Source organism: Myotis myotis, unplaced genomic scaffold, assembly GCF_014108235.1.
Source record: "Myotis myotis isolate mMyoMyo1 unplaced genomic scaffold, mMyoMyo1.p scaffold_m19_p_1, whole genome shotgun sequence".
In the NCBI taxonomy this organism is placed as follows: domain Eukaryota; kingdom Metazoa; phylum Chordata; class Mammalia; order Chiroptera; family Vespertilionidae; genus Myotis; species Myotis myotis.
The window spans coordinates 160,816,557-160,843,021 of record NW_023416313.1 but is presented as its reverse complement, the minus strand read 5'-3'; the positions used below and the strand labels follow the sequence as shown (position 1 = coordinate 160,843,021).

At 43.7% G+C, this 26,465-nt stretch overlaps 2 protein-coding genes across 15 annotated transcripts in view; one reads left to right on the top strand and one right to left on the bottom strand.

Annotated features, from left to right (window-relative positions):
* The window catches only part of SNAP23 (synaptosome associated protein 23), a 42,536-nt gene extending 40,422 nt beyond the window's left edge, over window positions 1–2,114 (bottom strand). Inside the window, exon 1 of one of the 3 annotated variants that reach the window (XM_036298892.1) lies at window positions 2,000–2,114. The gene's annotated coding sequence lies outside the window, so the exon portion shown is untranslated. The remainder of the gene's footprint in view (window positions 1–1,999) is intronic. The other 2 variants (XM_036298897.1, XM_036298895.1) reach the window with 2 other exon arrangements.
* Window positions 2,115–8,565: 6,451 nt separating this feature from the next.
* Window positions 8,566–26,465, top strand: part of ZNF106 (zinc finger protein 106) — a 59,676-nt gene continuing 41,776 nt past the window's right edge. For 8 of the 12 annotated variants that reach the window (XR_004966026.1, XM_036298854.1, XM_036298808.1 and 5 more), the window contains exons 1-2: window positions 8,566–8,704; window positions 17,317–17,402. Coding sequence is in view for 7 of the 12 variants with exons in the window: in XM_036298854.1 (XP_036154747.1) it covers window positions 17,349–17,402 (54 nt within the window). In the remaining 5 variants the exon portion in view is untranslated. Of the gene's footprint in view, window positions 8,705–17,316; window positions 17,403–26,465 lie in introns of those variants that run through there. The other 4 variants (XM_036298882.1, XM_036298863.1, XM_036298800.1 and 1 more) reach the window with 2 other exon arrangements.

The window sequence follows — 26,465 nt, the reverse complement described above, 5'->3', positions numbered from 1 at the left end:
GAGTGAGAACAAGCTATGGTTTTAGCCATTACATAAGCAACAGTATTTAGTATTTACATATTTACTATAATGTATACCAGAAAAAGGTATAAAATACATCAAAAGTATGATTTCATAGATTATCCCTTTGGAAAAGGGTAATGTTTTTTTAAAAGCCCATTAAAAATATGAAGTAAAATAAGAGTTATTCTTCTAAAAGGCAAATTTTAGGATGGTGGTATGTAGTTCATGATAAGTGAGGTACTGACAGCTGTTCCAAGAGGAACAGGGCCTGTTTTTTGTTTGTTTGCTTTCTTCTTGTGTTCTGAAAGATTAGAAAATATGTGATCTTGAGTGAGCTTATTACTACTTAAGTTCATTTTGAGTAAAATCAACAAATACTAAGACGCATACAGAAATTCTACTGTTTACAGGAAAGAGTGCACTATTGTTAAGAAAATAATGGCACGATAAGTTATTCCTATTTTGAAACTAAGATAGCAGTTTCCTAATGCATAGCCACAAGACAAGCACCTGACCAAAAACAAAACAAAACAAACCACCCTAGAAACACTGATAAATATTCAAACTGTAGGTTGATTTATATGATCATTTTATTTACTTACGGTAATGGGGGAAAAGGTGTTTTTCCATATGTGCTAATCCTATCCTATATAATAAAAGGCTAATATGCAAATCAACCAAACAGCAGAAGGACCGGTCCCTATGACACACACTGACCACCAGGGGGCAGATGCTCAGGAGCTGGGCCCTGGAGGTCGGTGCCCCAGAAACTGGGGCTCATGCAGGGGAGTGCAACAGCAGCAGTCAGACATCCTCAAGGGCTCCTGGACTGTGAGAGGGTGCAGGCCCGGCTGAGGGGACCCCCTCCAGTGTATGAATTTCATGCACTGGACCTCTAGTATTTACATAAATGTGTTCTTTCTCACTAACTCTTGCCAAAAGAATGAATGACAAGTGATCACTGAATGAATGCCTAGGCATCAATTTTGCTGATGGCAGAAATACTCATTTTAAAAAATGTTTTAATATGAGGTATTTTAAGATTAGATTTCCAAGTGTTCTAGCTAATGATGTCTCATGGATTTCAAATGCGGTTATCTGGGCTGGGCAAGAATGTGGGAGAACCACTTCTATCGGGGTATCTGCGGTATTTTCCTGGGAGATCTGAAAACCAGTCTTTAGGGCACCAGGACAGATGAAGCATCCTTCTTCATTCTTGAAATATCTGCTACTAAGAAGCTACATTATTTTCACAAGCTTGAGGGCACACTGTCAGAAGCCGCTCGTTTCCAAACTCCCTTCTCCCAGTCACTCCTTCCCCCTCCAGAAGGAGATGACAAGTAGCAAAAGGCAAAATAATATTCCCTTCTCATCTTCTTTTCCCAACCTCAACGTTTTTCGGTTTCCTCTACGCTCGCCGGCCTTTCCTAATACTGTGATGACTAATGACAGTAAAAATGACGAGGTGAAAACAGCACTTTCCAATATTTCCCCCGGCCCCCGACCACTCCAGCCCCGAATTGTAAAATTCGTTTTATCGATCCTTTTTCCCCTCAGCGCTTCTGCGGTAAAGCCGCGGAAAGAATGGGCTTTCCTAAAGAGCGTGGACTCTCCAACGCCATGAACCCCAGAGACCTTCAAACAACTAGTTCCAAATTGATCCCTGTAGGCACCGGACGGGCTACTGACCCGTCCCGGAGCAGCACGGCGGGGATGGGTGGTGAGCAGTGGGGGTGAACCTTCGCTTGGTTCAAGGAAGGGTCCAGGGAACCACCATCCCGCCACCCTTCCTCCGCCAGCCCCCCGACAGGGTCCCAGCGCCTCGCGTCCCCACTCCGGGCCCGACTTGCCCCAGCCGGGTCGGAACGGCCCCCTCTCTCCTCCCCCAAAGCCCGACCCCATCAACTTTTCCATCGTCACGACATACTTTCTCTTCTTGAGGCTATCTCAATCGTCACCCCGGCCAACTCCCCTAGCCCCACTCCGGGAGACTCACCCAGCAGTTCCGGTCACCCCTCTCCGGGCCGAGGCTGCTCGGACACCACGGACCCGACAGCGGGCTGCGCCCTTTTGCGCCTGCGCGCGCCGGAGTCGCACGCCTGCGCACTTTCCCGGGGCGCGGGCGCGGACACACCCCTGCCGTGGCAGCCAATCCCCGCGCCGGGGGTTTAAATGTCCCTGCCACGCAGGCGGAGAGCTCGGGACTCGCCCGTTAACGGGTGATTGCAGTGCCGCGGGCAGGTGGGACGTGTGCGTGCAGCGAGCGTTTAGTGGGCGCGAACCGTGTGCCAGGCATCATGCGGGCTGGACGCTGAGGGAAAAAGGCGAATGGGATGCCTTCCCTGCCCTCCCAGGGTTTTTTGATCTGTCTAGACTGGGAGATAAGTTATGTAAACAAATTATAGTGGTTAGGATATACTGCGTGGCGTATAGAAAATCCGACCCACCCCTTGGCGCACAATGAACAAAGCGCCTTATTTTTAGGGGTGTCTGGAAGGGTTCCTGGAGGAAGTGACTTGTGAATCATTAAGGATAAGGCGTTCCTCCGGAAGTCCGGGAGGAAGATAGACTTTTCCAGCATTGGAAACAGCTTATGCCAAGAATAACATAGCGCCTTCTGGATATTCTTTGGAGTTTATCCTGGTTAGAAGTTCACAGCTCATCATGTATCTCCTGGTGAAGGGGGGAATACATTTTTGAAAAGTTGGCCACCGCTAGGTAGATCTAGGAAGTTCTTGCACTTTTGGACTAGTGAGCCTGCACTTTATACTACTAGTATGACCACTGAGCGCTATTGAAGGATTTTAAGCACTTATGGGAATCCTTCCAAGCACCTCTAAGAATAAAGAACAGTGTCGGAAAGAAAAAGAAAAAAGTGTTGGAAATTTTTAAAGAGGAGAGATTCAAAGAAGTAGTCTATTTCCAAAGAGTCAAGGAAGATGATGAAACCTGAGAATTATCTTTTGAATTTAGTAACACATAAGTCAGTGGTGATCTTAGTGAAAGCTCTGTGGTAGAATGATGATGGGGTTGAAAGATAGATTGCAGTAGTTTGGATGCAGAAATGGGGGCAAATTGTAGAATAGTTTGGAAAGTTTGGCCTTGATAGGAGGAGAGAAAGAGAATGACAAGAGGTCAAAGTTTTTGTTTCTGTTTTTGTTTGTTTTTTCCCACTTTGTTAGAATTACAACAGAAGATGCCTTGGCTGGTGTGGCTTAGTTGGTTAGAGCATCGTCCCGCACGCCAAAAGGTAGTGGGTTTGATTCCTGGTCAGGGCACATACCCAGGTTAAGGACTCAATCCCTGGTTGGGGCACCTACAGGAGGCAACTGATCAATGTTTCTTTCACTTTGATGTCTCTCTCTCTCTCTCTCTCTCTCTCTCTCTCTCTCTCTCTCTCTCTCTCTCTCTCTCCCTTCCCCTAAAAAAAAAAAATCATTAAAATGAAGTAAAAAAGAGTTAAAACAGATGATAGGGAACATTCAAGTGAGAAAGTACAGTTAAATAAAGAGAAGTGCTCATCAGCTCTTCCCAAAAGCAGCCAGAGGTGACCTCTGAAAATGGTTCGCTGTTCACTTGACCCAGAAAACCACACAAAAGCATGCATATATCAAGAGGTTCCAATCTTCGTGTTATCTTTTAAGAACACTCGTAAAACTTCCCAGGCCATCAAGGGTATGCATATTAGAAAAGCCACCAAATGTCTGAAGGATGCCACTCTACAGAAGCAATGTGTGCCATTCCGTCATTACAATGGTGGAGTTGATAGGTGTACCCAGGCGAAACAGTGGGGCTAGACCAAGGGTGGGCAAACTTTTTGACTCGAGGGCCACAATGGGTTCTTAAACTGGACCAGAGGGCCGGAACAAAAGCATGGATGGAGTGTTTGTGTGAACTAATATAAATTCAAAGTAAACATCATTACATAAAAGGGTACGGTCTTTTTTTTTTAGTTTTATTCATTTCAAAAGGGGCAGATCCGGCCCGCGGGCCGTAGTTTGCCCCACGGCTGGGCTAGACACAGGGTTGGTGGGCCAAAAAGAATGCTTGCTGTACATTCTTAAAAATGCAGACAGTAATACTGAACTTAAGGGTTTAGGTATAGATTCTCTGTCATAGAGCACATCCCCCCAAACAAAGCTTCAGTGTAGAATTTACAGAGCTCATGAGCAGATTAACCCACACATGAGCCCTCCCTTCCACAATGAGGTGATCCTACTGAAAAAGAGCAGATTGTTCCTAACCTAGAAGAGGCGGTTGCACAGAAGGAAAAATATCCCAGAAGAAACTGAAAAAACAAAAACTTATAAATACGAAGATGGCGGCATAGGTAAACACCTGAAATTGCTGCCTCACACAACCACTTGAAAAATACAACTAAAAGACAAAACAGACATCATCCAGAACAACAGGAAGGCTGGCCGAGTGGAACTTCTACAACTAGAAGGAAAGAGAAAAGCACACTGTGACTCAGAGGAGGTGTGGAAGTAAAGTGCAGAGGTACGGAGGTGCACGTGGAAAGGGCCGGCAACTGAGGACGCAGCTGTCTATTTAAATCAGGAGGGAGTCACAAGCCCCCGACTGCTCTGAACTCCAGTTCCAGGAAGTCTCTGGGGACCCAGACTCATAGGGGGAGAAACTGGACTGTCTGGCAGTGGGCAGAACTCGAGGGCAGCTTTCTCTCAGAGGTGCTTGCAGCAATTACCCCAGGACACTGAGACATGGGGCCTCTTGGGGCAGGGCTAAGGATCAGCCATAGCTGTTTGCTCCGCCCTGTTGATTCCCTGAGACCCCGCCCCACTCAAGCTGTGCGAAGAGGCTTTTGGATATGAATGACCTGGCCCTTTGCAATCTAAAATTACCTAACAAACTGCATCTGGGTCAGAGAGATCCAGAACATCCAAAAGAAGGCTCAAGGCCCCACAGCAGCTTGCATTGCTTCATAGCTGGACCTCATTTGGGCACCTCCAAATCCCAAACAAAGAAGAGGAATCTGCAGATCTCTCCATAGCTCCTGCTGGGTAGCCTCAGGCAGAGGCTAAATTAGCACCTCCTTAGAGATTCAAGTGCCAGTGTACCCAGTGGTCAGAGTGGGACCACCCAGATTACAACTCCTCAGATCCATAAGGGACACACTCAGGGGGCAGACTCAGTGAGCACCTAAGCGCCACTGAAGCAAGTCTTGCCCCATAAGGGTGTCTCCAGCACAGAAGTTCTCCCACTGTAGACATGGCTGATTCTCATAGCCAATTGGCCTGGAGGTCAATTCCTCCCAGTGATACTTACAACAATCAAGGCTTAACTACAACAAGACTGTGCACAAAGCCCACAAAGGGGAGCACCAAGAGTGTCCACCTCAGGTAATTGGGGAGGCTGAGCTACTGGGCCCTATAGGACACCTAGCACAGAAAGCCACTCTATCAACACAGAGAAGCATAAAAAATGGGGAGACAAAGAAACAGGTCACAAATGACAGAAATGGAGGAAAGCAAACTACTGGATATAGAGTTCAAAACCACGATTATAAGGTTTTCAAGAATTTTCTAGAAACCGCCGATAAATTTAGTGAGACCCTCGATAAATCTAGTGAGACCCTCGAGGATATGAAAAAGGACCAACTAGAAATTAAGCATACATTGACTGAAATAAAGAATATTATACAGACTCCCAACAGGAGACTAGAGGATCGCAAGAATCAAGTCAAAGATTTGAAATACGAAGAAGCAAAAAACACCCAACTGGAAAAGCAAAAAGAAAAAAGAATCCAAAAATATGAAGATAGTGTAAGGAGCCTCTGGGACAGCTTCAAGCGTACCAACATCAGAATTATAGGGGTGCCAGAAGATGAGAGAGAGCAAGATATTGAAAACCTATTTGAAGAAATAATGACAGAAAACTTCCCCTACTTGATGAAAGAAATAGACTTACAAGTCCAGGAAGCGCAGAGAACCCCAAACCAAAGGAATCCAAAGAGGACCATACCAAGACACATCATAATTAAAATGCCAAGAGCAAAAGACAAAGAGAGAATCTTAAAAGCAGCAAGAGAAAAACAGTTAGTTACCTACAAGGGAGTACCCATAAAATTGTCAGCTGATTTCTCAACAGAAACTTTGCAGGCCAGAAGGGAGTGGCAAGAAATATTCAAAGTGATGAATGCCAAGAACCTAAAACCAAGATTACTTTATCCAGCAAAGCTATCATTCAGAATTGAAGGTCAGATAAAGAGCTTCACAGATAAGAAAAAGCTAAAGGAATTCATCACCACCAAACCAGTATTATATGAAATTCTGAAAGGTATTCTTTAAGAGGAAGAAGAAAGTAAAGATAAAAATTATGAACAAGTACATATCTATCAACAAGTGAATCTAAAAATCAAGTGAATAAAAAATCTGATGAACAGAATAAACTGGTGAATATAATAGAATCAGGGGCATAGAAAGGGAGTGGACTGACTATTCTCGGGGGGAAAGGGATGTGGGGGGTGCAGGAAGAGACTGGACAAAAATCATACGCCTATGGATGAGGACAGTTGGGGGGGGTAAGGGCAGAGGATGGGGTCGGAACCAGGTGGAGGGGAGCTATGGGGGGAAAAAAGAGGAACAACTGTAATAATCTGAACAATAAAGATTTAATTTAAAAAAACAAAACTTATAAATACTAATAAAAGTAAAAATAAAGAGAGAGAGAGGGAGAGAGAGAGAGAGAGGTGCTAGTCAACGGTAAAGGATCTTGAGATGGTAAGAGTAAAGGCAACCCAAAGCATTGTTTGCAAAAATGTCTTGGAGATAAGACACCTCCTCATTTATAAAGAAAGGAAGTATCTATAAGTTTGTAGGTTTTGTAACAGGAAATTAAAGAAGTTCTCATTTGATGGCCTCTGTTTTCTCTATAAAACTGCTGGTAGAAAACAGGTTGGGAGTTTTATGGAAAGTGGAAAGACTTGGAATATTGTAGGAAGTGATAGAGCAAGTTGGCCTGATAAAAGTAATAGGACTAGTAGGCAGTGTTGAGGGCCTGTATACTATTGTAAAAATGAACTCACCAGTTCTGCTTTCCTGTGTGGCTTTCTCAAGCAGGAAGGGAGAGTTCACTTAGGGTTGAGATGGTCACTGGTATAATGGTATTTTCTTAACCAGGGGCATTTTTGCCCTTTAGGCCAGGGGACAGTGTTTGGATACTTTTTTTTTATTGTTTTGATGATGGGGGTGGGGGGGGCGGTGTTGGGAGAAGATGTAAGAGGGGGACTAGAGGCATCTGGTGTCCAGGGATGTTGCTAAATATCCTACAATTCACAGTATAGCACAAGAATTATCTCCACATATATGTGCCAAGGTTGAGAAACCCTGATCTAGGATTACCTTGATGTTCACCAACAGCATATTTTGGTCTTCTGTAAGCTTTTCCTTGGATTATGGCCCCGAGTTTATAGGCATAGCAATTCTTTCATTGTATGTCTTTTAAAGGAGAGTATGATGAACAGCATACCCCAGATGTGTTTCAAGGACTTGTGATGTCATAAATACAGAATTGGAATAGTTACTCAATCCTCTAGAAGGAAATCTGGACTTACACATAGTTGGTGGGAGCTGCTTACGTTGATCTGAGGCATTGAAGTTCTTGTTAAACATAGATATTAAGCCCTAGCTGGTTTGGCTCAGTAGAGAGCAACAGCCTGCGGAATGGAGGGTCCTGGTTCGATTCCAGTCAAGGGCACATGTTCGGATTGGGGTCTCGATCACCAGTAGGGGTTGTGCAGGAGGCAGCTGATCAAAGATTCTCATCACTGATGTTTCTCTCTCTCTCTCCCTTCCTCTCTGAAATCAATAAGAATATTTTTTAAAAAGACACAACTTAAAAACACACACACATAGATATTATTAGAGATTCAATAATATAGAAGTAACACTTCAACCTTAATGTAATTTGGTTATCTGACTAGTTTAGTCACTAAAATAGTATCTTGTGGGAATGAGTATCTTGTGGGAATGAGTATAATAATACTGGAAAATATATGCACAGTGGGTATAAGAATATAATCATAGGTATTGATGGATTATCTGCTCATGTAAAACTAGCAACACCCTGAGAGATAAGATTATTTTACATTTAACTCTGAGGAAAGTGAGGTTCCAAGAAATCTTGTAATTTTGTCCAAAGTCACAAAGTTCAACATTTCAACTCAGGTCCGTCTGTTCTAAAGCTTTCTCATTGGGACTTTTTCATTTCACTTCCATTAAGTGTTAGTAAGTTTTGCAGAGGAGTAGTGGTTGAAAATTTAGCTGACACCGTTGCTACTTGGGAAAAAAGTAAGCGCACGAGGGAGGCCCAGAAAGAGCAGAGAATGAAAGAGTAGCCAGGAAGGCTGATCGCGGGAGTGTCTGGTGCTAAGCCTTCCGCAAGCCAGCCTGCCTCTGGGCGTGCTCCTTCCTGAGGGAAGCCTCTTTCCCCTATGTCCGTTGTTCACTCTCGCGTGTTCAAATAAAGCTAGATTATTGAGAAAGGCGGACTCCAAAGGGAAAAAAAAAGGAAGCGCGAAGGCCGCGCCCTGCGCCTGCGCACTGGCGGCGGCGGCGGCGGCGGTGCCCGGCGTGGAGGAGCGGGTCCGGAGGGCCGCCGGACCCAAGGCGGAGGAGGGCGTTTGGGAGCGCCTTCGCCCGGGCCTCGGCGGCCTGATGGAGTAAGAGGGTCGGCAGCTAGGGTGAGTACCCAGGGCCGGGCTGTGCTCGGGGGCGCGGGAGGCCGGGGGTCTGCCCCTCGGGAGGTGGGGGCTGCAGGTCGCGGCCGGGTCTGTGCCCCTGCGGGCTGGGGCGCAGGGCAGCCGGGTGGTCCCCGCTCCTGGAGCGCGCACGGCCCGGCTGCGTTTCTGGCTTGGGGGGTACCCATTCTCGCGGGGGCGTCCCAGGCTCGCTCCCCGCCCCAGCAGGAAATGTGGCTGCAGATCCCTGACCTTTGGGGAAGGCCGCCGACCTCCTTAGGCCTCCGGTGCCGCAGGGAGTCCGTACGCCCAGGTGCTTATCGGCCTCCGGGACTTTGGGCCAGGGACACCTTTCGACCTCTTGGGAGTGGCAGCCTCTGTTGTGTGTGTGTGTGTGTGTGTGTTTGTGTTTTAATTCCTTCCGTTTTCTCCCCCAGTGGCATGCGTTTTAATAATAGAATCATGGAGCGCTTACTATGTGTCAATTTAATATTTGAGTCCAAATCTCGGTGCATAATTATGGAGAGAAAATGCTTTGCATCCCACTCCCTTCAATCGGCTCCATTTAATCATCTTGAGAGTCAGAATCATGTTGTGAGAGTCGGAGATTAAGTCATCTTGGGGCGTTTGAGATTTCCATGGCTCTTAGCTGGGGACTGCCATTCTAGTTCAGGGCAAGTTTTTTTCGTACCTAGCAAATGAATGCTATATTCACCATAATGGTTTATATCGCATTAACTCAAGCCAAAACAACTTTTCAGCACTTACTAAGAGCCTAGTAAGTCTTGTTCTAAATTCCATGGTAAATCTTAACATTTGTTTTAAACGCTGTTTTCAAGTTTTGGTAGTGAATGAAACAATGGAAGACAATTACTTACATTCAACTAGGATTTACTAGTACTTAGCACCTACTACACTCAGATACACTCAGGTCTGTCACAAAAAATGAGATATTGTAACCTTGTGTTTTTTTGTTTTTTTTGGAGCACATTTTAGATGAGGGCTGAGAGTTTGATGGTAATTCACTCAAGCTAATTTAACTAGTGTTAAGTGGTGATATTCACATACAGTGCCTAAGCTTATCTATTTTTTTCTGTTACTCCAAGTTAGATATATAAAGTACTACTGCTGAGAAGCAACTACATTACAGTTATAGTTTCTGGAGTTAACTATAGGAGTCTAGAAAATGGTCAGAGTTTTTAATTAAGGATACTGGATGGTTTTTTAAACAGAACTTCAAAATGGCTTGGAAATTGGGAGCGCTATGAAGGAGTCTGATTAGGTTAGTTCAGAACCAATTATTCTGATCAAAAGAAAGATTTAAAGAGGAAGACTGGACGGTAATTATTGTATATTTAGGTTAGAACACATGTAGTTTGAAGGCTACTGTATAAGAAGAGAAGCAAGGAATAATGGCAGCAGATGTCAGCTGTCGTGGTTCTGGGACAAGGAGTGGCTCAGTGAGAAATACACATATTTTGTCATTTGTAATTACGGTAACTAAGTGGGAACTTTGGGATTTATTTGTGTACTCAGTGAATGAGAGCACCTAGGCAGACAAGTTACATATGAATACTCCAATTGCACATCCGCTATGCTAAATTTCTAATTGAAACCTTAGAGTCCATTAGATTTCTGACTTAATTTTTAATCTGAAAGAGATTATCAAAAAGTGAGAGTTCCTAAGTAATGAATCAATAGTGGACTATTTAAGTAAATTATGCATGTGTTAGGATGAGCCAGGGTTCCCATCAAGATGGCAGCATAGTTAAATGCCATACTTGAATCCTCCAACAACCACATCAAAATTACAACTAAACAATAGGACAACTATCATTCAGAGACACCTGAAATCCCGCTGAACACAAGTCCTACAGTTAAGGATATAAAGAAGAAGCCACATGGAGACTGGTAGGAGGGGTGGAGGTGCAGACCTGGCCAGTCCCATACCCATGGTGGCAGATAAAAATCAGGAGGGATCTGGGCTGCAGAAGTTCCCCCTGAGGAGTGAGGGTTCCCAGCCCCACACGAGGCCCCTCAGCCCAGGGTTCCCGTGCCAGGAAGAGAAGCCCCCGTAAGTTCTGGCTGTAAAAACCAGCAGGGATTGTGACTGAGTGAGATGGAAGGTGGCTGGAGACTCAGGGGTTTCTCTTAAAGGCCCCATACACAGTCTTAGACTCACTTGTTCTAAGTTCCGGTGCTGGGACAGTAGCTCTAAAGGCACCAGGGAGGAACTGAAGTGTCTGGGATCAGGGCAAGAGCTGGAGGAGCTGGTTTCTCTCAGACAGAAGTATTGGCAGAGGCTATGCCGTTTCTGAGCCCTTCTTCACAGAGCCTGCTGGCTGGCACCATATCTGAGTCTCCATCAACCTGGCTTACATAGTTAGTCCTACGCTGGTGATTCCCTGAGACCCACCTCACCCAACTTGTGGGCCTAACCCACATCATTTCTCCTGGCTTTTCCATACAAACTTGGTTCATGCTTCAAACTTTTCTAAAATCCCTCAAACAGGTAGCATCTGGCCCTGTACCTCTCACTAAGTGGCCCCAGGCCTGGCAGTAGTGGTGGCCAGCCTTGGTGCACAGCTTGGCTTCTCTTGAGCATTTCCAAGCCCACTAGAAGTAGCGGCCATCTGCAGATCACTTTATAGCTCATGCTGGGTGGCCCCAGGCAGAGCACAGGTGGTGGCTGATCTTGGCCTGCGCCTCCCAGGAGGTCTCAGAGTCAGTGCACCTGGACAGCTTCAGACCATGTGGAAGCACCACTTCTACAAGGACACACTCAAGGGGTGGACTCAGTAGGCACCAGAGCCCTGCTGAAGTAAGTCTAGTTCTGTGGGGTCGACCCTGCACAGCAGATCCTCCACATTGGTTGTAGCCAGTCTTCGCAGCTCATCAAACTCAACTACAACGGGAGATTATACACAGCCCACATAATGCGGAAAATGGTCTTTGACCATAATGGGATCAATGTAGGTATCTTAAAATAGTTGGCGATTCAGTGAAACTTTTAAAGTTATGAGTCAAAGAAGAAATATCAAGAGAAATTAAGTATTTTGAACTGGATGATAAAAATACGACATAATTTGTGGGATAACTGTTATAGCCAAGAGGAGCCTAAGGGGACATAATGACTAAATGTAGCTGTCCCCTGGTTCAGATGCTGGGGAAAAAGGATACTGTGTAAAAAATGAGGGAATAAAGCATAGGCTTAAATTAATAATTATGTGTCAGTATTGGTTTGTTAATTGTGACAAATTGTACTAATGTAAGATGTAAATAATACGGGAAACGGGGGCAGGGGGGCAAAAGTAACTTTCAGAGACTGAATACCCAAAATATTAATGGGTATATGGGTACTCTGTTACTTTTTCAACTTTTCTGTAAATCTAAAACTATTCTAAAATAAATAGTTTCTTTAAAAGTGCTAAAAAAATTTTGTGCAATACAGTTGTTACAGTGTTTAAAGAGAACTTTGTAGCCTAAATACCTATTTTAGAAAAGTCTAAAGACAGTGACCTAAAGTTTTATCTTAAGAAGCTAGTAAATGAAAAACAAAATAAAACCAAAGTAGATGGAAGGGAAGATATAATAAAGATGACAGAAGAAATTAATGAAATAGAAAAATACAAAAATAAAATAAAATAACAAAGCCAGAAGTTGGTTCTTTGAAAAGATCAACAATATTGATACACCTGTAGATAGACTGATAGTGAAAAACAGAGAACACAACTTGCTGGTATCAGGAATGAAAGGGATTTATCACTACAGATTCTATAGGACAAGGGTGGGCAAGCCCTGGCACGTGTGCCAAACATGGCACGCCAGTAACTTTTGCTGGCACGCGAAACCCTCTCTTATAATCTTCCATTTAAATTTTTTTTCGTAATATCTACTTTTTTATTTTTTAGATAAATTCAGTGTAGGTGCATCTTAGATAAATAAATAATTTTACATAACAAGTTATCTTAAAGACCATCGACATGGATTAATGAGAGAGGGGAAGAGCAATTTCAATAGTGTCGAAAACGAACTATGGAGGACTATTGGGCTTAGGACTTACTCTGTTACATGATTATAACTTTTAAAAAATATATATATTTTATTGATTTTAGAGAGGGAGGGAGGGGGAGAGAGAGATAGAAACATCAGTGATGAGAGAGAATCATTGGCTGCCTCCTGCGCACCCCTTATGGGGATCAAGCCGCGACCCGGGCATGTGCCCTTGACCAGAATCGAACCTGGGACCCTTCAGGCTGACACTCTATTCATTGAGCCAAACCAGCTAGGGCTATAATGATAACTTTTGCTAATATATATATTTTTAAATATATTTTATTGATTTTCACAGGAAGGGAGAGGGATAGAGAGTTAGAAACATCGATGAGAGAGAAACATCGATCAGCTGTCTCCTGCACACCCACTACTGGGAATGTGCCCGCAACCAAGGCACATGCCCTTGACCGGAATTGAACCTGGCACCCTTCATTCTGCAGCCGGATGCTCTATCCACAGAGCCAAACCAGTTAGGGCAATTTTAATTATTTTGTTTTGATTGGTGTTATCCCAGTTTTTGTTGTTGTTGTTATTTTTCCCTTTGGGATATAATACTTTCCAAGTTTCAGAATTAAGTAAGGAATTGGAACCTTAGTAGTTCTAATTCTGAATTATGGTCTGCCCTGTCCATTTCCTTGCCTGGTGATGGGCAATACGAACAGCTTCAGCTTGGGGCTCAACTTCTAATGTCTTTTCCTGAGTCACAGCTTTAACTTCCTATCTTTGTTTTAGCCCTATGCTTACTAATAAAGAGTGGTTGCTGCATATACTCCTGCTAAATGTGGTTTAGGGCAGATAATATAAAAAGTAAGGCTAGTGAGTAAAATGCTTATGAATGCAGGAAACCACCAATCACTTGCTTTGGGAAACAGGAGCCAGCCAGAATTTAGACTTAGCACTAGGACTCTTATCCAGAATAAGCCTTTGAAAGTTGCAGTTATATGTTGATGTGCCCTGAAATACTTCCTGACCTCTTTGTCAACTTAGCTAGGAGCTTTGAAACTTTCTTGGAGGCCCATTTAGCAAACTGAGGACTACTCAGAAATGCCAGTCAGATTTTTGTTTTATAACCTTTTGGGCAGCCTATGGGTAATGGCAAAACTTGTTCTGTCACTGAACACTGTCTCTGTTGACCTGTCTTGCTTACCAGAAACCCAGTAGTGTTCTGTCAGGGTTAAGGTGGAGGCATAGAGAGTTATCTGTGGAATTCAAAAAACGGAATCTAATCTGAGTACCCCCCCACCCCCCCTTAAGAACTCAATTTTTACGTTTTCCTTCATTGTTTTATAGTACTTGAGACCTGGTGCACAGATTCATGCACTGGTGGGGTCCCTTGGCCTGGGCTGCAGGGGTCGGGGTGAAACCGGCTCTCCGACATCCTCCAAGGGGTCCTGAATTGCGAGAGGGCACAGGCCAGGCCGAGGGACCCCACCGTGCACGATTGGGGCCGGGGAGGGACCGCGGGAGGGCTCCAGGATGTGTCTGGCCCATCTTGCATAGTCTGGAGCCAGATCCCAGCAGCAAGCTAACCTACCAGTCAGAGCGTCTGCCCTCTGATGGTTAGTGCACGTCATAGTGACTGGTTGAATGGTTGGACACTTAGCATATTAGGCTTTTATTATATAGGATTATTGTCATATGAAATCTGAGTTAGCTTTATGTCAAAGTTCAAATATCTTAAGTACTACTGGGTTTGTTGTAATGAATGCTAGAGGTATATGAAAAGACAGATTCCTTTCTCATAGTAAGGCCAAGGAGATTAGACATACCTACTATCAAACAGCCTGTTCTTGCTTATTTCACAAGTTGTTTAAACAGTAAAATTGGATAATGTAACAATGTTGCAAATAAAGTTCTTTGACACTAAACAGTGTTTTCCAGCCTTGAGTTACATAATAAATAGTTGGAGAAATATTCTCCTTTTTTAAAATCCTCACCTGAGGATATGTATTGATTTGAGGGAGGGAAGGAGAAAGACATCCTTGTGAGAAACATTGATTGATTGCCTCCTGTAAGCATCCTAGTTGGGAATCGAACCCACAACCTTTTGGTATACAGGACGATGCTCCAACCAACTGAGCCACTCAGCCGAGAAATATCCTGATATTGATGTTTGAGATGGATTACAGTGTTACGAGATAGTGGTTATTTGGAAGGCTGTCTTGCTGACCAATTTAAGTCACTTTTGAGGAACTCCTCCTGTTAAGGATGGGCAGAGCATAACAAAGTACAAAATGGAGTCTCTGGAGATTCTAATGCAATAGCTCTACTCTGTTTGCACAACTGTATTTATTTCTTTTTATTAATAAATTATGTGGGCGATTCTGATATACTGCTTAGTTTTAGAACTTATTTATATATTAGCAGCAAGAGTCAGGGCAGTGAGTAGAGCAATGGCTGAAGGGAGAAGAACAGATGTAAGGTCATGCAGGTTTATCACACTGAAGAATAGGTAACAGAAATGAAAAACAGAAATCTGTCAGTACTTAGCATCTAAGTATGGGATTCTGAAGGGGAAAAATCAATAATATGGTTTTTACTATTGGAATGGTACTTGTATTGACAGAATAGTAATTAGGATGTTAAGAAAAGGCACTTAATTACAGGATTTTTAGGCTATTATGACAGGAATATCATAGATATTTCTCATAATTACTTGGAGAAAATTTGAAAGATTTTAGAGTGGGTATATGTAAAAGGTAAGGTGGTTAAAGTGAGGACAGCAGTTGAATTTTATACAGTTACTTGACTTGTATGATGTAACCTCAAGCACTTGGAGATCTGAGTTGTGTGGTGGGGAATCCCAGGGGAAACTCTCAATAGAATATTCAGGAGCTTTCTAGATGTGTCCTTTCTGAGTTGTGGTCTCCGCTGATTGGCCAGCACCAGGTCATTATTCCATGCAGCTGGTCCTCCTGAGGCTGGTTTTTGTTTTTTTTTGCTTTTCTGGGCCTGGAGCTGAAATACAACTGAGGCATAGATGTTATCTCTAGCAGCGGTTCTCAACCTGGGGGTCAAACAACCCTTTCACAGGGGTCACCTAAGACCATCGGAAAACACATATATAGTTACATATTGTTTTTGTGATTAATCACTATGCTTTAATTATGTTCAATTTGTAACAATGAAATTGGGGGTCACCACAACATGAGGAACTGTATTAAAGGGTCACAGCATTAGGAAGGTTGAGAACCACTGATCTCTAGGGAGGAAAGGTCTGGAGGTCAAACCTCACCACTAGCTATATGTTAGGGGAGGAAAAGTCACCCTGGGGGTGAGGTCCCACCCTACAATTGTTTATCCAGGTTGCTAGGCACCTGCGGGCTTTCCACTATGCTTAGTTTTCAATTGGGTAAATATGTAAAAACTCCACAAGGACTGCTATTGTTTGTGCCAGAAAGTCACATTTTTATTATTGTTAATCCTTGCCCAGGATTTATATATATATATATATATATATTAATTATTGATTTTTACAGAGAGGAAGGGAGAGAGATAGTTAGAAACATCAATGAGAGAGAAACATTGACCAGCTGCCTCCTGCATGCCCCCAACTGGGGATTGAGCCCGCAAGCAAGGTACATGCCCTTGACCGAAATCGAACCTGGGACCCTTCAGTCCACAGGCTGATGCTCTGTCTACTGAGCCAAATTGGCTAGGGCTGGACTCAACCTTTTGATAGGTGGGGATAACAAGATCACATTGCAAAAGAGTACATGGGGTGGAAGATATGGCTGTGGCCATCTATGGAAACAGTCTACCACAGTGCTGTTAAAGGATTAAGCCGGTTAATAGGGGAACAGTGCAAATGAGGGTTAGAAAGTATTCTGTAGGAGGGCAGGGAAGGCCTCCTTGATGAGGCTGCATGAGAGAGTGAGCCATGAGGACCATAACGACATCTTGGGGAAGAATGTTTCATGCAGAGAGAACAGGAGATACAGAAGAAGCCTTAGGGTAGGAGAATCACTGGAGTGAGCAAGGAATAGCGTGGAGGGATAGAGGGAGAGTGGCAGGGCATGGAGTCAGAGAGAAAGTGAGAAACAGACTTTGTAGCTCGTGACAAAGGACTTTGGATCTTGTCTGAATGAGGTGGGAATCTATTGAAAAATTCTGAGCAGAGGAATTATGTGATCTGATTTAAATTCTGATTTAAATTTTAAAAGAATCTCTTTCTGAGAATCTCTGGCTACTGTTTTGAGAATAGACTGTAAGAGGATAAGAGTAGAAATAGGAAGTCAAATCAGTAGGCTAGTTCCTTGTGATGATATGCTAAGTAGTGATGAATAGTTGGGTTTTGGATATATTTCAAGGTGGGACTGACAGGATTTGCTGGTGAGGGTGGATATGGGGTGGGAAAGCGGGACCAAGGATGATTCTCAAAGTTTTTGCTCTAGGTACCTGGAAAATTGGAATTTTCATTTACCAAGATGAGAAGACTGGGGGAGGAACAGGGTGGAGGTGAGGGAGATGTAAAACTTGTATTTTTGGCCAAGCTAAGAAGAATCTAAGAAGACATCTGAGAGGGGAAAAGGTTACTAAATGTTACTTCCTCATTGCAGGTGTGACGTTGAGTGCTTCAGATCTGGTCACTATGGTACGAGAACGAAAATGCATATTGTGCAACATTGTGTACAGCTCAAAAAAGGTAATAATAGAAGAGGGAGAATCTGAGGCTTTGTGACTGGTCTTTTTTGTTGTTAATCCTCATTGATTTTTAGAGAGTAGAAGGGAGGGAAGTGGGGGTGGGGGGGAGAGAGAAGCATCAACGTGAGAGAGAAACATCGACTGGATGCCTCATGCACATACCCCCACCAGGGTGGGGAATTAACCTGCAACCCAGGTATGAGTCCCTGGCCAGAAATCGAACCCAAGACCCTTTGGGGCACGGGCCGATGCATTACCACTGAACCACATGGCCAGGGCATGACTGGTCATTTTTTCAGAGACGACATATGAAATTTATAGATGGGTAAAAGCTTTTATTTAAAAAAAATCTTTATTGTTGAAAGTATTACATATGTCTCTTTTTCCCCTCCCCCTTTGACCCCTTCTAGGATGCCCAATGGGTAAAAGCTTCTAATGCTGTCTTATTTATACTTCTTTAAACCATAGTCTCATTCCACTGGTTTCTTTCTCATTACTGCCTCATAAAGCCAGTAACTCTTATTAAACCTCTACCCAGAATCTGAGGATACTCAAAAGTAGATAATAAAGAGAAATTTAGTTAATAGTTATGGAGAAAATACCTTAACATTTAAGTTATTTGAGGTTGTACTACTTTCTGATTAGCTGAGAATAACTAAGGATACAGCATTATGTTCATCTGCATTCCATTTCTGCCTATGCTTGTGAAAAGTGCAGGACAGCAGAAATGGTATTAATATCCTCGATGTCCACAGGGTGGGGATATTGCTCCAAGAAAAACAGACATTTTTGAGAACGAAAAGAATTTCCCTGTGCCTAGGGAAGTTGGCTGCAAGTTGTCTCACTTTTTGCTTTTTCTTGCCTTTATCCTTTGCTTTCAAAGTAGTGCAGCTAGCTTAAATATTGAGGATTTTTTTCTCTATTCTTTTTTTTTATTATTAATATATTTCTTTATTGATTTCAGAGAGGAACGAGAGGGAGAGAGAGATAGAAACACCAATGATGAGAGAGAATCATTGATCGGCTGCCTCCTGCACACCCCCTACTAGGGATTGAGCCCGCAACCCAGGCATGTGCCCTTGGCCGGAATTGAACCTGGGACCCTTCAGTCTGCAGGCTGACGCTCTATCCACTGACTCTCTATTCTTTTAAGATGTTCTTTAATATTGGGAATTCAGATAACGGGGAAGATCATTGTGAGCTCTCTGAAAGATATTTGGAAGTAAGATGGTTTGAAATAAATAGAGAAGAGATATTTTGGGTGAGAGAACGTGTACAAAGATACAGAAGTATAATGGCATATAACAGTTCTAGGAGTTGGTAAGAAGGCTCATCTGATTAAAACAGTTTTGTCTTGGTAATGGTGGGACTGTAATTTAATTTGTAATTTAAGTGGAGACAGTAAACAGTGTTGAATGCAAGACTGAGGGGCTTGACTATGGTCCATCGAGTAGGCTGGGATGAAGAATTTTTTTTCCTTACAGGATATCTGATAGTGATGGAAAAGTAAGTTGAGATTTCAAAATCATTCTACCTAATAAAGAGGGAATGTGCTAATTGACCCTCATGCCGTCGCAAAGATGGTGGTGCCCACAGCCAGTGAGGAGGGGATATGCTAATTGACTGTCATGCCCTCAAAGCTGGCGGCGCCCAGTCCCCTCAGCTCTGCTGCGATGCCTGCCTCTGGAGTCCCCCAGTCCCCTCAGCCCCCCAGCTGCCCAGGGCCGCCTGAGACTCAGATAACCAGGGCGCCTGAGGCTTGCGCTGCTGGCAGTGGCAACAGCAGAGGTGTGATGGGGCATCGCCTTCCCCTGATCGCTGGGTTGCCTCCCGCCCCTGAGGGCTCCTGGACTGTGAGGGGGAGGTCAGGCTGAGGGACACCCCATCCAGGGCATGGATTTTCATGCAGCAGGCCTCTAGTGTTTAATAATATACCTGCTGCCTTTTACAAAAGTAAAAAACAAAACAAACTGCTTTTCTAGTTTTAAAAAATTTAGATCAGGGTTTACACAAATTTTCCATAAACAAAAATCCCTTATGGCTACTTTCAGATTGGAGGGATCGGAAATTGATAAAGCGTGAGGTACATAGACACTCAGAGGAGTGAACTCAGACTTTGATGGAGTAGTAGCCCTATCTTGTGATATTTCATAATTTTGTTATTTTAAGTCTTCTACTCTGGTTTCAAACATATTTTAGTATCTTCACACTTTTATATGGATCATAATGAAGTTAAATCAAGGACTGGGATTATCCTTAGGCAAAGCCAACTACAGGCCTTTAAGCAAGGGAATGGCATGATTTAAGTGTTAAGATTAATGTGGTCTAAGAAATTAGCATTATAGGTAATTGAAAGAAATAACTCTGATACTATTTTTAGATAGATCATGAACAACTTATGTTGAAGCAGTGCTCTCTCTAGTTTCCCAAAGTAGTGTAACCCTGGTTTTTTCCAAATACACTGTGGAGGAAAAAGGAATTTTAGGTTGACTTTTTTTTTTTTAAATTAAATCTTTATTGTTCAGATTATTACAGTTGGTCCTCTTTTTTCCCCCCATAACACCCCTCCACCCGGTTCCCACCCCATTCTCCACCCTTACCCCAGCCCCACTGTCCTCATCCATAGGTGCACGATTATTGTCCAGTCTATTCCCACATCCCCCACACCCCTTTCCCCACCAAGAATAGTCAGTCCACTCCCTTTCTATGCCTCTGATTCTATTATAATCACCAGTTCATTCTGTTCATCAGATTATTTATTCACTTGATTTTTAGATTCACTTGTTGATAGATGCGTATTTGTTGTTCATAATTTGTATCTTTACCTTTTTCTTCTTCTTCCTCTTCTTAAAGGATACCTTTCAGCATTTCATATAATACTGGTTTGGTGATGATGAACTCCTTTAGCTTTTCCTTATCTGTGAAGCTCTTTATCTGACCTTCAATTCTGAATGATAGCTTTGCTGGATAAAGTAATCTTGGTTGTAGGTTCTTGGTATTCATCACTTTGAATATTTCTTGCCACTCCCTTCTGGCCTGCAACGTTTCTGTTGAGAAATCAGCTGACAGTCGTATGGGTATTCCCTTGTAGGTAACTGAGTTTCTTTCTCTTGCTGCTTTTAAGATTCTCTCTCTGTCTTTTGCTCTTGGCATATTAATTATGATGTGTCTTGGTGTGGTCCTCTTTGGATTCCTTTGGTTTGGGGTTCTCTGCGCTTCCTGGACTTGTAAGTCTATTTCTTTCACCAGGTAGGGGAAGTTTTCTGTCATTATTTCTTCAAATAGGTTTTCAATATCTTGCTCTCTCTCATCTTCTGGCACCCCTATAATTCTGATGTTGGTACGCTTGAAGCTGTCCCAGAGGCTCCTTACACTATCTTCGTATTTTCGGATTCTTTTTTCATTTTGCTTTTCCGGTTGGGTGTTTTTTGCTTCTTCGCATTTCAAATCTTTGACTTGATTCTTGCGCTCCTCTGATCTGCTGTTGGGAGTCTGTATAATATTCTTTATTTCAGTCAATGTATGCTTAATTTCTAGTTGGTCCTTTATCACAACATCGAGGGTCTCATTAGATTTCTTGTACATCTCATTAAGTTTATCGGAAGTCTCTAGAAAGACCTCAAAAGTGTGGTTTTGAATTCTATATCCAGCAGCCTGCTTTCCTACATTTCTGTCATTTGTGTCCTGTTTCTTTGTCTCGGCATTTTTTATGCTTCGCTGTGTCAATAGAGTGGTTTTCTGTGCTAAGTGTCCCAGTTACCTGAGGTAGACACTCTTGGTGCACCCCCTTGTGGTCTTTGTGTGCAGTCTTGTTGTAGCTAAGCCTTGATTGTTGTAGGTATCACTGGGAGGGTTTTGACCTCCAGGCCAACTGGCTGTGAGAATCAGCTGTGTCTGCAGTGGGAGAACTTCTGTCCTCTAGGGAGGTGCTAATCTAGCGTTTGCCTGAGGCTATCCGGCAAATGGCTCTGTGCAGGGCTTGGGCGGGGCGGGTTGTGTGGGATCAAACAGGGCGGGCGGAGTGAGCAGTTATGGCTGCTCTCAGTCCTGTCCCCAGAGGCTCTGCCTCTCAGTGTCCCAGCAACCGCTGCAAACCTCGGAGAGAAAGCTGCCCTCGAGTTCCAACCGATGCCAGACAGTCCCACTTCTCCCGTTTGAGTCTGGATCCCCAGAGACTCGCCCAGAACTGGAGCTCAGAGCCTGAGACTCCCTCCTGATTGAAACAGACAACTGCGCCCTCAGCTACCAGCCCGCTCTGCGCGTACCTCCGCACCTTTGTATTTTCCGCACTGCGCCTCCTCTGAGTCTCCATATGCTTTTCTCTTTCCTTCTAGTTGTGGAATTTCCACTCAGCCAGCCTTCTAGGTGATGTCCGTTCTGTCTTTTAGTTGTATTTTTGAAATGGTTGTGCAAGGCAGCAATCTCTGGTGTTTACCTATGCCGCCATCTTGGTTTCCCCTTAGGTTGACTTTTAAGTATGAGCTGTTTATTCCATCCCTGAGTATCCTGATATTCATTTATCTATCAAAGACTGAAAAGCTCTCCAGTTAAAAAATATATATTTAAAAAGTTCTTTTGTTTTTTAAAAAAATATTTTTATTTATTTTAGAGAGGGAGGGAGAGGGAGAGGGAGAAAGAGCTAGAAACATCAATGATAAGAGAGAATCATTGATTGGCTGCCTCCTGCACACCCCACACTGGGGATCAAGCCCGCAACCCAGGTATGTGCCCTGACTGGGAATCGAATTGTGACCTTCTGGTTCATAGGTTGATGCTCAACCACTGAGCCACGCTGGCCGGGCAAAAAAAAGTTTTTTAATATTATATACTGTTTTCCAGATTTGTGTGCCCATCAATTTCCCCCTTCTTCCTCCCCTTCTTTAAAAAAACATAATACTGCTCTGGCCAGGGTGGTTTGGTTGAGTGTCCTCCCGTGCACCAAAAGATCACTGGTTCAATTCCCAGTCAGGGCATGTGCCCAAGGCACATGCTCAGGTCATGGGCTCTTTCCCCTGTTGGGGTGTGTGCAGGAGGCAACCGATCAATGTTTCTCACATCAGTGTTTCTCTTTCTCTCTCCCTCTCCCTTTCTCTCTCTCTCTTTCTCTCTCTCTCTAAAAAATCAATAAAAAGGTGTAAAATAAAACAAACAAAAGCATGATACTGCTCTGGCCTGGTTGCTCAGTTGGTTGTAGTATTATCCCGTGCACCAAAAGGTTGTGGGTTTGACCTCCAGTCAGGGCATGTACGAGAGGCAACCTCTCCCTTCCTATCTTTCAAAAAAAAAAAAAAAAAAAAAATCAAAACATATTCTTGGGTGAGGATTAAAAAACACACAATACTGATTAATACAAAAGGATCTAAGTAGAAGCTTGGTAACTGAGCAGGTATGTGTTACTTTAATCCTGTGCCGGGAAATCTTTACCAGTTATTTTGAGAACTCAGTTGGGTTTCTGTTTGCATTCATTCCTCAAAGCAAGATGGGAGAAAATTTCATATGTAAATTTAGGAAAAGATTTGGGAAATGTTTTAGTCAATCAACTCACGTTAAAGTTAATTTTGAATGATAACATTTTTATAATTGAAATAGAATAAAGAATTAGGTTTTATATCAGAGAATAACTTATTTCAGTGAATACAGTTTTGGTCAGGAATGGTTTCAGTGCAAGAAACAGAACCCAGTTAAATTTAGCCCAAGAAAAGAGGATTTAGCATATGTAAGTCTTTAAAAAATTATTTTTTGACTTGGGGGGGGGGGTGGAGAGGAAAAGAGGAAGGGAGAGAGAGAGAAGGAGAGAGAGAGAGAGAGAGAGAGAGAGACACATAGACATCAATTTTATGTTTCACTTATTTATGCATTCATTGGTTTATTCTTATATGTGCCCTGACAGAGATTGAATCCAAAACCTTGGCACATAGGGACAGTGTTCTAACCAACTGATCTACCTAACCAGGGCCTTGGCATATGTAACATAACCCAAGGAAAAAATTGAACAATCAACAGGGATTTGAGCAGTTGTGTATTGCTCATGGATATTTTTCATTCTCTATTATGCCACTAACTTGACTCAGTTTTCAGTTCTAACCATTCTAGTTAGTGGCAAATCAGTTGTAGTTAGAAGGGGTCACATGTAAAGCTGTCCCCTCCAAATGAAACATTTGTAGAGGTAAGAGGAAATGATGGTCATCTTTAGTAAAATTGCTAATTAAGGGAGTGTTTTTTTGTTTGTTTGTTTGTTTGTTTTTAAAATATATTTTATTGATTTTTTTTTATAGAGAGGAAGGGAGAGGGATAGAGAGTTAGAAACATCGATGAGAGAGAAACATCGATCAGCTGCCTCCTGCACACCCCCTATTGGGGATGTGCCCACAACCAAGGTGCATGCCCTTGACTGGAATCAAACCTGGGACCCTTGAGTCCGCAGGCCGATGCTCTATCCACTGAGCTAAACCGGTTAGGGCTAAGGGAGTGTTTTGAAACACAGCCTTCTTTGTCACTCTGTAGTAGATAACTTGTATTAAGACTAGAATGTTAGGTTGTTGTATACTTTTTGACAAATAAACTGTATCTAATGAAAAATCTCAAGGCACTAGATACTTACAATGTAGCATGCTATTTGAAATATTGGCTTTGGTGTCAGATCTGTCAGGGTTTGCGTCTCAGTTTGACCACTTGATTATGACTCTGAGAAGACAAGAATGGGAACATTTTCACATTTACCCCTTTAATGCCTAGCCCTGTCCTTGATAATAAGCACTTGGTAAATGTTTGTGGAATAAATGAATTAGCTTCTCTGCATGTTTGTGTCTTTAGGAAATGAACTGGAGGCCCAAAGCACGAAATTCGTGCATGGGTAGGATCCCTAGGCCTGGCCGGTGATCAGGGCCGATCTGTGGGGCGACTGGTGGGGTGATTGGGGGGCCCCGCTGGCACCTGACTTGGCTGGCCTGGTGCCTGCAGGCTCGGGGCAGCTCCTGCGTTGAGTGTCTGCCCCCTGGTGGTCAGTGCGTGTCACGGCGACCGGTCATTCCGTAGGTCATTCTGCTGTTTGGTCGATTTGCATGTTAGGCTTTTATTATATAGGACTAGAGGCCTGGTGCACAAAATTTGTGCACTCAGGGGATGGGGGAGATCCCTTAGCCCGGCCTGTGCCCTCTCGCAGTCTGGGACCCCTCGGGGGATGACCACCTGCTGGCTTAGGCCTGCTCCCCAGGGGGGGTTTGGGCCTAAGCTGGCAATCAGACATCCCTCTGGCAGCCCGGCAACCCTTGGGGGATGTCCACTTGCCAGCGGGGAGCAGACCTAAGCTGCAGTCGGACATCCTTAGTGCTGCTGAGGAGGCAGGAGAGGCTCCCACCACCACCGCTGTACTGGCAGCCATCAGCCTGGCTTGTGGCTGAGCAGAGCTCCCCCATGTGGGAGCTCACTGGCCACCAGAGGGCAGCTCCTGCATTGAGCGTCTGCCCCCTGGTGGTCAGTGTGTGTCATAGTGACCAGTCATTCCCAGTCTTTCTGCTGTTAGGGTCAGTTTGCATATTACCCTTTTACTATATAGGGTGTGGGCCGGCTGGTTTGCCCTGAAGGGTGTCCCGGATCAGGGTGGGGGTCCCGTTTGGGTGCCTGGCGAGCCTGGGTGAGGGGCTGATGGCTGTTTGCAGCTGGTCACACCCCCTTCAGGGTGGGGGTCCCCACTGGGGTGCCTGGCCAGCCTGGATGAGGGGCTGATGGCTGTTTTCAGGCTGGTCACACCCCCTTTAGGGCGGGGGTCCCCACTGGGGTGCCTGGCCAGTCTGGATGAGGGGCTGAGGGCTTTCAGGCTGGCCAGCGACTGAAGCTCCCAGCCTCGTTTTTTTCTTTTTCTTTTTTTTTTTATTCTGGGATTTATTTACCTTCCACCATTGAAACTTTGTTGCCACTTCAGCTCTGAGGCCACGGCCTGCTGAAAGCAGATATCTGGGATTTGTTTAGCTTTTATAATTGCAACTTTGTTGCTTAGAGTGGATATCAGAGCCGGGCCGCAGCAGGGAGGAAGCTTGGCTTCCTCCATCACTGGAGCAAGCAAGCCTCCTGCTCGCTTCAGCTGTGTGGCTGCCAGCCGCCATCTTTGTTGGTGGTTAATTTGCATATCTTGCTGATTAGCCAATGGGAAGCGTAGCGGAGGTACGGTTAATTTCAATCTTTGTCTATTATTAGATAGGATAATACTCCCTCAGCAGTGTTTTGCAGTTCAAGTGAGAAAATGTTTGAGGCACTTAAACACAGGGCACAGCTAATAGCAATACTCAAAACAGCTAATAGTATATGTAAAAGCCATTCTTCTTTCAGAGAGGAAGAGAGAGGGAGAGAGAGAGAGAAACATCAGTGATGAGAGAGAATCATCAATTGGCTGTTTCCTGCATGCCCCACACTGGAGATCAAGCCCGCAACCCAGGCATGTACCCTTGAGTGGAATCGAACCTGGGACCCTTCAGTCCGCAGGCTGACGCTCTATCCACTAAGTCAAACCAGCTAGGGCTTACCCAAGGAATCTATAGATTTAATGCAATCCCCATTAAAATACTAATGGCATATTTCACAGACCTAAAACAAACTCTCCAAAATTGATATGGCAAACTGGCTAGGGCTAAAAGTCATTCTCTTATTATGGCATGCTGGCTGTATATACTTTGGCATGGCAAAGGGATAGATATTTACAGCTTTTTGTCTTTTTTGAGGTATGTGCATATACATGTGCATATTTTAAAGTGGAAACTCTTCCCACAGATGTAATTTTCTTCCCATAAAGGATGGATACAGAAAGGGGAGAACCTAGTAAATGTTGAAACTTTTCTTTAGAACCAAACAAATCAAATAGGGGCAGTGGGCAGTGAAGATGAAGATGTGATTGAGCTGCTGTGCTCAAAAGTATTTATCAAAAAGTTCATGCTCAATCATAGAGAAGTTCTGTTATATCCATAAGTTCTGTCTAGAATTGATATATCCATCTGTTCATTTAACAGATATTGAAAATTATATGCCAGGCCCAGGCTAAGACATAAATATGAGTTGTAACTTACTTTTGAGA